The sequence below is a fragment of the Sabethes cyaneus genome, chromosome 1, assembly GCF_943734655.1.
Source record: "Sabethes cyaneus chromosome 1, idSabCyanKW18_F2, whole genome shotgun sequence".
Classification (NCBI taxonomy): domain Eukaryota; kingdom Metazoa; phylum Arthropoda; class Insecta; order Diptera; family Culicidae; genus Sabethes; species Sabethes cyaneus.
Genome location: NC_071353.1, coordinates 96372367 through 96383431, shown reverse-complemented (window position 1 = coordinate 96383431; position 11065 = coordinate 96372367). Strand labels below are relative to the sequence as shown.

The 11065-nt window shown below is 40.6% G+C and overlaps 2 protein-coding genes across 2 annotated transcripts; both read right to left on the bottom strand.

The window, feature by feature from the left end:
* Nucleotides 1-4502: 4502 nt before the first annotated feature.
* On the bottom strand, nucleotides 4503-5519 carry LOC128745980 (uncharacterized). The gene has a single exon (XM_053843036.1). The coding sequence runs from the start codon at nucleotides 5517-5519 to the stop codon at nucleotides 4503-4505; it is 1017 nt and encodes a 338-aa protein (XP_053699011.1).
* A 1400-nt stretch (nucleotides 5520-6919) lies between these two features.
* Nucleotides 6920-9811, bottom strand: LOC128745979 (uncharacterized). The gene has a single exon (XM_053843035.1). The coding sequence runs from the start codon at nucleotides 9809-9811 to the stop codon at nucleotides 6920-6922; it is 2892 nt and encodes a 963-aa protein (XP_053699010.1).
* Nucleotides 9812-11065: the final 1254 nt, after the last annotated feature.

Below are 11065 nucleotides of genomic sequence, written 5' to 3'. Positions count from 1 at the left end.
ATTAGATTATATTGGATTACATTGGATTGCAGTTGGATTACATTGGATTCCAATTGGATTACATTGCATTCCAATTGGATTTTATTGGATTCCAATTGGATTTTGTACTATTCCAATTAGATTATTGTATTATTTCAGTTGGATTCCATATAGCTTATATTGTATTCCAATTGGATTATATTGGATTCCAATTGGATTATATTGGCTTCCAATTGGATTACATTGGATTCCAATTGAATTTTGTACTATTCCAGTTGGATTCCATTAAGATTATATTGTATTCCAATTGGATTATATCGGATTCCACTTGGATTACATTGCATTCCAATTGGATTTTATTGGATTCCAATTGGATTTTGTACAATTCCAATTAGATTCCAATTAGATTGTATTGGATTACATTGGATTCCAGTTGGATTACATTGGATTCCAATTGGATTACATTGGATTCCAATTGGATTATATTGGATTCCAATTGGATTACTTTGGATTCCAATTGGTTTACATTGGATTCCAGTTGGATTACATTGCATTACAATTGGATTATATTGGATTCCAATTGGATTATATTGGATTCCAAATGGATTATATTGGATTCCAATTGGATTTTGTACTATTCCAATTGCATTCCAATTAGATTATATTAGATTCTGATTGGATTATATTGGATTCCAATTGGATTATCTTGGATTTCAATTGGATTACTTTGGATTCCAATTGGATTATATTGGATTCCAACTGGATTTTGTACTATTCCAATTGGATTCCATTTAGATTATATTGTATTCCAATTGGATTATATTGGATTCCTCTTGGATTACATTGCATTCCAATTAGATTATATTGGATTCCAATTGGATTTTGTGCTATTCCAATTGGATTCCATTTAGATTATATTGTATTCCAATTGGATTATATTGGATTCCACTTGGATTACATTGCATTCCAATTGGATTTTATTGGATTCCAATTGGATTTTGTACTATTCCGATTAGATTCCAATTAGATTATATCGGATTACATTGGATTCCAGTTGGATTACATTGGATTCCAATTGGATTATATTGGATTCCAATTGGATTACTTTGGATTCCAATTTTTTTACATTGGATTCCAGTTGGATTACATTGCATTCCAATCGGATTATATTGGTTTCCAATTGGATTTTGTACTATTCTAACTGGATTATATTGGATTCCAATTGGATTACATTGGATTTCAATTGGATTATATTGGATTCCAATTGGATTACGTTGGATTCCGATTGGATTATATTGGATTCCAATTGGGTTACGTGGGATTCCAGTTGGATTATATTGGATTCCAAGTGGATTTTGAACTATTCCAATTGGATTCCAATTAAATTATTTTGGATTCCAATTGGATTATATTGGATTCCATTTGGATTACTTTGGATTCCAGTTGGATTACATTGGATTCCAATTGAATTATATTGGATTCCAGTTGGATTTTGTACTATTCCAATTGGATTCTAATTAGAATATATTGGATCCCAATTGGATTATATTGGATTTCAATTGGATTACTTTGGATTCCAATTAGATTACATTGGAGTCCAATTAGATTACTTTGGATTCCAGTTGGATCACATTGCATTCCAGTTGGATTATATTGGATTCCAATTGGATTACTTTGGATTCAAATTTGATTACATTGGATTCCAATTGGTTTTGGATTCCAATTGGATTATGTACTGCTCCAATTGGATTCCAATTAGATTACATTGGATTTCAATTGAATTATGTTGGATTCCAATTGGATTTTGTACTGTTCCAATTGGTTTCCAATTAGATTATATTGGTTTCCAGTTGGATTATATTGGATTCCAATTGGATTACATTGGATTCCAATTAGATTATATTGGATTCCGAATGGGTTTTGTACTATTCCAATTGGATTCCAATTAGATTACATTGGATTCCAATTGGATTATATTGAATTCCAATTGGATTTTGTACTATTCCAATTGGATTCCAATAAGATTATATTGGATTCCAATTGGATTACATTGGATTCCAATGGGCTTTTGTACTATTACAATTGGATTCCAATTAATTATGTTGGATTCCAATTGGATTATATTGGATTCCAATTGGATTACATTGGATTCCAATTGGGTTACATTGGATTCCAATTGGATTACTTTGGATTCCAATTGGATTACTTTGGGTTTCAATTGGATTACTTTGGATTCCAATTGGATTACTTTGGAGTCCAATTGGATTATATTGTATTCCAATTGGATTATATTGGATTCCAGTTGGATTACTTCGGATTGCAATTGGATTACATTGGATTCCAATTGGATTATATTGGATTCCGATTGAATTATATTGGAACGAAGAGAATCTCTCATTTGCAGTTAGGACTTTCTCAAAAATCAGGCCAGATCCTGTGGATAGGGATGCAGCAAATCCTGTAAAATACCACACGTAACTTTGAAGATCTGGTGTTCGCGGATATTTTTGTAGAAGGAAGCATCGTTCTAGGTGGTACGAATTTTGTGATATAAACGTCACAAATCTGAAATACAGCACTCGTGCGCTAATTGCACGTCCTCTAACTGCACCGTCTTTTAATTGCACGTTCGCTAGTTGCACTATCGTGCAACTAAAAAACAGTTATCTGTCAAACTACACGTGGTTTTCCAGGTGGTTGCTATAAACAAAAATGCAGCGTTGCCGAATGCAAACTCTCTATCTCTGCTTTACGTAGATACATTACAAACAAATTCATGCAAATTTGACTAAACTTTGACTAATTGAACACATATTCATTAAGCTTTTAGTTCGTTTGTAAAAATTTAGATGTTCTTCCCAAAATTTAGCGTATACGTGTGAATGCATGTGAAGAGTTCTTTACAGTGATAACGCATCACGTTTTACAATAAATATTGGCAACAATCGTGCAATTAAAAAACGAAATTCGCTAATCGCATCGCCTCATTCGTGCAATTAGCGAACGAGTGCTGTAATCCGATTTTTCCAATTTATTTTTACTAAAACCCCTCTTTATAAAAGGTTTCCCTCCTCAAATCGGCATTCATAATTTTATCATTTAGTCCATTGAATTATCTTTCTGATACATCTAAAAATTCGAAAATCCGTCAAGTTTTCACTGACATATAGCGGTTTGAATTTTAGGATCAATTCTCCAATAAATCAAATTGACCCAGTTTTTCAATAAAATTGTTACAAAACGTAAATTTTTGAAATTTTGTAACCAAATAACTTCTATAATAAAAGATCTCCGAGAGACACACCTGATCGCGAAAAAAGTAGATAATTTCTTCAAAAAATAAAAACCCGAATTAATCCACCTAGCGGCGTGACCTGGCCTTTCTACTGCCACAATAATCATTATTTAATTTCTCAAAATCCTTATTTGCCAGTAAAATTCACAACGTATTGCGTAGAATAATTATATTTTCTTTCCTTGGGTGCGTAAATACTTGTAAGCGTCATTTATGTTATTTGATGAACACCTTATTTAGTTTTATAATCGGTTGGCCTTAACTTTCGGGTTTCAGAGCCACATACGAAACTTGTTTTGAACTGACAATATGAAATATGTGTTCATAGCAGATTTTTTTGAGTGGTTTTAACCCAAAGGGTAGATTTTTTTGATATTTTGATATTAATACCATGCGTTCAAAAGTTAGCATCTTTGAAAAACAAGAGTTCAGAAAAATTATTATTATACTTCGCTTTTGAAGAAAAAGGATATCTACAACAACATGATTAATCTCAAAATTTTACTATTAGTTTGCTTGGCTTCAATTTTGCAATATATCTGAATTACAAAAATAACTGAATAGAGCATTAGATATGAAAAAGAGAAATTGAACTTTTTCTTAGCTGGCGCTCCTTCAGATAATTATTTTTGCATGAAAATCAAAACTTAAGCTTCTTTTGAATGTACTTTCATGAAAAGATAGTCATTAACTTGATCACATCGTTTTTACAATGTTAGAGGGTTAGGAAAACAAGATGAGGTCGAAAAATAGTTGTACGATAGCTCTATAGGGTCCGGATGGGTTTGGTGTGGGATGACAAGGCCGCCAAAGGAAGGCCAATAGGATTCCGTAGTCCGCAATAAATCCTCCACTCGCTTGGGTTGTGATCACACGTAGCAATAAGTTCACTAGGTTTTTTACTTAAACCATCACTTTACTTGCTTAAATATTTATTCATTCTACTTATTCTACTCGACTTAACAAAGAACACTGATTAACTAGTCAGAAAGTCGTCCTTTTATAGGTTTCCGACAGACGCTTAATTTTACCACGGACAAAATGAACAATTAGTGAAATGTATATACAATAATAATGATTTGTTAATGTGTAGTATGTACTGCTGTCAGCAACTAAGATAGCTCTTATGTTGGGACTGAGCTACCTTTGCCGCACCGAGGGGTTTAAGCGTAGCTGCAATAGGGTGGTTCACCAACATCCTCTCCCCCTGAAACAACCCATGTTTCAGTCAGTTGATCGTTTCGTTCGCATTGAGATCTCCTTCATCCGTTGCAACCGGTAAGATGCAAATTTTGTCAACCGGTCTATCCACTGTCCCGTTCGCTGTTCGTAGAGTGACTACTCGGACCACCCCATCTGGTCCCGGGTGGGTCGAAATGATTCGCGCCATTCTCCATTTCGTTGGCGGTAAGTTGTCGTCACGAATCACTGCTAAGCTGCCTTGCCTGATTCCAACTGGTGGTTTCCACCACTTAACGCGCCCTTGTAGTTGATTGAGGTACTCGGTTTTCCACCGCCGCCAAAAGTCTTGCAACCTCTTCTGTACAGCTTCCCACGTCTTCAGTCTCCCGTAAGCTGTGTCGGTGTAGTCTGCTGATGGTATTGATTGGAGAGCAGAACCAACCAGGAAATGACCTGGTGTGAGTGGCCGCAAGTCATCAGGATCATCCGAAAGCTGAGTCAGAGGCCGCGAGTTCAGGCAGCTCTCGACTTGTGTTAGAAGAGTCGTCATATCCTCGTAGCAGACTGGTGTGTCCGCTAGCACCTTCAAAAGATGTTTTTTCGCCGATCGCACAGCAGCCTCCCAGAGGCCACCGAAATGGGGAGCTCCAGGGGGTATGAACTTCCACTGCATTCCATCATCCGCACACTCCTTGGCAACCTTCTGGTGATGTTCTTTGGTGTTCAGGATTTTCAGCAGCTCTCGCATCTGGTTTTTAGCTCCAACGAAGTTAGTGCCATTATCGGACCACAATGTAGCACATTTTCCCCGACGTGACGTGAATCTCCGCAAAGCCTGAATAAACCGTGCCGTCGAAAGATCAGTGACCCAATCTAGGTGTGTCGCCTTCGTCACAAAGCAGACAAACACCGATACGTATGCCTTTACTGCGGTCCGCCGATATCCTGACCTAATGTACACTGGCCCAAAGTAATCGACGCCAGTAGTCGAAAATGGTCTCGCCGCCGTAACTCTCGATGCCGGTAAATCAGCCATAAACTGTTGAATCAGCGACGGTCTCATACGGTAGCATCGCAAACATTTATAACACACCGTTCTTGCAATATTCCTTCCGCCTAAGGGCCAGTATCGAAGCCGAACCGTACTCAACAATAATTGAGGACCAGCGTGCATGAGTTTAAGATGATAGTGTTTGAAAAGCAATTCGGTAAGCAAGTGTTTCGCAGGAAGCACAATGGGGTGCTTTGCATCATCAGACTCTCTAGAATGCCCTAACCTCCCCCCGACCCTCAATAATCCATCTTCCGCTATAAATGGGTTGTACCAGCGTAATGGTGATGAACGCGATACCCATTCTCCCCGTGCCAGTGCTTTTAGTTCATTTGGGAAACCTTCTGCCTGCACCAATTGTATGACCTTATATTCAGCTCGTTGAAGCTCTATTGTTGTTAACGGACCACCTTGTCGCTTTCCTCCCTTATGGGACCACAGATTGTTCAGATAACGAAGCCAGTACGCCGTTCTTCGGATAACAGAATTGAAATTAGGGAAACGAGTTAGATACCATTGGATGAAGCTGAGATTTTCCGGAACCACCGCCAGTACAACACGCCTTTTCTCTTCTTCCATACCTTCAGATGACAGCTTATGTTGCTTAGGCCAATACGTCGGATTCTTGGATAGCCATTCAGGTCCTTTCCACCACAATTCATTGTTGATAATATTTTCCAGTGCAACTCCTCTTGGAATAAGATCGGCCGGGTTTTGTTCCCCAGGAACATGATTCCAGTGACAGTTTTCAGTCAGCGATTGGATCTTGGATACACGATTCGCTACAAATGTTGTCCAAGTTGACGGCGTTGCCAATAGCCACCGTAGTACTGTAGATGAGTCCGTCCAAAAGAACGCTTCCATAGAACACCTGATTGACTCTTTCACCTTCAAGTATAGTTCAGATGCCATTAATGCGTCGCGAAGTTCAAGTCTGGGGATTGATTGTGTTTTCAACGGTGAAACTCTTGACCTCGATGACAAAATAGCAACCTTAATTTTACCGGACGAGTCCTTGGTACGCATGTACGCGCAAGCTCCAAAAGCCCTCTCAGAAGCATCGGAAAACATATGGATTTGTACACACACCGTACTACATATCATAACATAACGCTCAATACGCAAATTGTTCAGAAGCGGGATTTGCTCGTGAAAGACTCGCCACTCATCTTCAACCTCTGTAGGCAAAGGAGAATCCCATCCTAATTTATTTCCCTCTTGATCCTCCAGTCGCCACAACAGTTGCATAAATAATTTAGCGCGAGTGATTATTGCTCCAATAATTCCTAACGGATCGAATAAAGTGGCTATTATCGAAAGAACCTTTCTTTTCGACAGGGAAACGTCTGATAACAAAGCGGGTATGCGAAAGCGAAATCGTAAAACGTCTGTTTTTGGTATCCAAACTAAACCTAAAGTTTTAACCATGGGATCTGGGTCCAGATTAATCCCATCATCTGCTTGAATTGCGAGTTCTTCGCTTCCTCCGGTAATCCTGCCAGTACGGTTTCACAATTAGAAGCAAACTTTCGTAGCCAAAACCCACCACTGCGTAGCATCTCCTGCAGTTGGATACGAAGGTCTGTAGCTGTGACTGGATCGTCAGCACCTGTTATCACGTCGTCCATATAAAAGTCCTCTCTAACAGCAGTCGAAGCCAACGGAAACCGCTTCTCCTCATCAGTGGCCAGCTGCATAAGTACCCTTGTTGCAAGAAACGGTGCTGGCTTGGTACCATATGTGACTGTCGATAGTTCATATGTAGACAGAGGGACGTTGGGAGAGGTACGCCACAGAATGCACTGAAATTGTCGGTCTTCGGGATGAATTTCAATTTGCCGAAACATCTTTTCAATATCGGCGACCACCATCACCTGGCGTGTGCGGCTACAAAGAATTATCGAACGCAAATCTTCTTGGATGACCGGACCGACCAGCAAGCTATCATTCAAGGAAACGTTGCTAGATGTTTTGGCGGAGGCATCAAATACCACCCGCACCTTAGTGGTTGTGCTGTCTTCTTTCACCACTGGATGATGTGGGAGAAAACATCGCTTAACGTCCGTATCGTGTTCATCGTCGATTAATTTCATGTGGCCCATGGATTCACACACTTTCATGAAGTCGGCATATTGTTCTCGCAGCTTCTCATCTCGCCCCAATCGCTTCTCTATTTGTAAGAATCTACGCTCAGCTATCTCCTTCGAATCACCTAGCTTGGCAAGTAACTCATTATTTCTCGGATAGGACACAGTATACCGACCCGAAGGCTGCCGTCGGGTAGTTTTGGTGAAATACTCCATACATCTTGATTCCTCGGAAGAGTAGTTGTGCCTTTGTCCAATGTCTTCAGATTCCCAGAACTTCTCCAGTAGGCTATCTAAAATGTAGTTTATTGCAAGGTCGCAAACGATAGATTTAACGGAAGCAGCCACCGAACATTTGCCCGTGACCACCCATCCAAACACAGAGTCCTCCAACGAGGGTAAGTTGTTTCCCAGTCGGATTTTACGGCCAGTTGTGAAAAAATCGAAAAAGGCCTCAGCTCCCAATACCAAGTCAACTGAGCCACCTTTGAAGAATGTCGGATCCGCCAGTTCGATCCCACTCGGTAAATTCCATTGGTTGACGTCGACCGATATGACTGCCACTTGTGCTGCGATTTTGGGTAGAATGTACATTTCCATTGGTTGCGAAAACTCTGAAAACCTGGATTGTACCATGACAGTGATTTTCCTCTGTACCTTAGAAGATAAACCTTGGATGCCTACCACCTCGACCGTACATGGTTGCTCTTTAACCGTAAGAGATTTTCGCACTCGATCGCTTATTAAATTACACTCCGCCGCACTATATAATAATGCTCGAGCATGAACCTGTTGACCTCGGTCGTCCACCAGAGTAACAATAGCAGTGAGTAAAAACACTTCAGTAGATGAACTAGATACCGTGTTGCAAACCACCTTGCTAGTGGTCGCCAAGTTGACCACCTTTGGTTCGATTGCTTCTTCGGTTGCAGCCATCACCGCCGAAGTTGGTTCGCCATTGGGTTTTGGTTTTTCTTCGGTTGCTTTACTCCTGAAGCACACGAGCGTATGGTGTTTCCCTTTACATTGCCTGCAAGTGAATTTCGAATTGCATTCTTTCGCATGATGACCCCGCCGGAAACAATTTCGACACAGGGAATGGCTACGCAGAAGTGCATCTCTCTCCGAAACAGATAGCCTTTGAAATGATAGACATTGGTAGAGAAGATGATTATCGGAACAGCTGACACATGTGCCGATCGTCGAAGGTCGTTGAACCGATGCATTGTATGCTTTGACCGTGGCTATTTTGTTTGGACGCTTAGGCTGTGTGTACTCTGCTTTAATTTCGCTGGGCTTGGTAGGCACAGATTCCAAAATTCTGGCCCGACGCTGTAAGAATTCAGTAAGATCCTTTATGGTATCCGATTCTTTGGTGGAGGAAAATTCCTCCCATCCCCTTCTAGTAGTGTGATCCAAACGCGAACAAAGTAGATGCACCAGTAGCATATCCTTATAGTCAGTCTGCTGGGGAGTGACCTGATCCAATGACTTAACTATCTTCTCGAAATTGTCCAGTAGAGAATTTAACTCAGAAGCCGATTCTCTCCGAATCGTTGGTAACTCAAAGAGTGCCTGAACCTGACGTTTACGGAGAACCTTCGTGTTTGAGTAACGCTTCGTTAGTAGTTCCCATGCAACAGTGTAATTTGCCTTGATAAGGGGAAGTGAATCGATAATCGGTAAAGCTTCTCCTTCCAGCTGACTTCGCAAATAGTGAAACTTTTCGATCTCGGGAAGGTCGGTCTGCCTATGTATCAGTGAGGTAAAGAGATCCCGAAAGGTAAGCCATTCATCTATTTTACCACTAAATTTTGGAAGGGTAATTTGTGGTAATCGCACATGAGGGGTGGGCCCGGGGGGATTATCGAGAGAGCGAGTAGTCTGGTTAAGTACGGTTTGGTCACAATCTTCTCTTTGCTTACCAACAAGAAAAGCTTTCAGCTCGTAAAAACGGTTCTCGAAATCGATCCGATTTTTGACGAAACTATCTGCCTCTTCTATCGATTCTTCGTGGGACTCGACGTCATCGATGGCCTCGTTCCTTTTATCCCACAATCGATCCAGCTGCTCCAGTCGTACGTTGACCTCTGCCGATCTCGTATCATCCCGGTACTGCTCCATAAATCGACACATATTGTCGAACGACGTTTGTAACCCGCGCAGTTTCGTTTGCAGTGACTTCAGTGACGGAAGTTTGGATTTAGCGGCAGGCATGGTGTGTTCCTCAAAAAATGAGACCAAGGTAGCAAAGCTTGGGGAAACTAAAGTGCTTGGAGAGCCAATTACCTGATGGCTCATGAATATGAGCCTTTTGTTTTAATAAAGATGCTCCTCGAACTTTCACACAGTAGAATCCGTAACCCCGTAGTGCGGATCAGCCAAATTGGACCGGTTATGCCAGCAGCAACCCTTGATAATGATAGCGTCTCGTATAAATCCAATCACAATTGTTCCTTCCAGGTAAGCGTAAACCAATTGGTTGCGGGTGTAGTGTGATCAGCCGTGTGAATCCAATTACGTATGTGATTTACCACCGTGGGAAAGGTGCGAACAATCCGCTACCGTCGAGTGACAACCTGTGGGTCCACAAACGAAAGACCGCGAGCACTGGGATTTGGGTTGTAGAACTTTGGAATCGCACTCACCGATTTTTCCAGAGGAATAAGGACTTGAATAAATTTATTTAATTCCGTGAGGGAGCAAACCGACGCCACTTAGCAAGATGGCGTATCCTATTATGGGTTTCCAGTAGATTGGGTAGGCCGGGTCCAATGACGCCTTCTGATGTCCTTCGGATTGGATGTAATGGGTTCCTCAAACCGCATCTGGTTCGAAGGACCAGTTGTACGATGGCTCTATAGGGTCCGGATGGGTTTGATGTAGGATGACAAGGCCACCAAAGAAAGGCCAATGGGAATTCCGCAGTCCGAAATAAATCCTCCGCTCGCTTGGGATGTGATCACACGGGTAGCAATAAGTTCACTAGGTTTTTTACTTAAACCATCAGTTTACTTCTTTAAATATTTATTCATTCTACTTATTCTACTCGACTTAACAAAGAACACTGATTAACTAGTCAGAAAGTCGTCCTTTTATAGGTTTCCGACAGACGCTTAATTTTACCACGGACAAAATGAACAATTAGTGAAATGTATATACAATAATAATGATTTGTTAATGTGTAGTATGTACTGCTGTCAGCAACTAAGATAGCTCTCATGTTGGGACTGAGCTACCTTTGCCGCACCGAGGGGCTTAAGCGTAGCTGCAATAGGGTGGTTCACCAACACAAAAACTGCGCCATAAACATGCTTGAGAATGAGAAATATGATCGATATGATTTCCAGTACTTGTCATTTTTGATTTATTTATTAAAATATGATACATGACATAAGACATCTGTCCTTTAAAATGTCACTAACGAAAACAAATCTTACAAAGTTACTACCGTGCAACGTTTACTTCCTA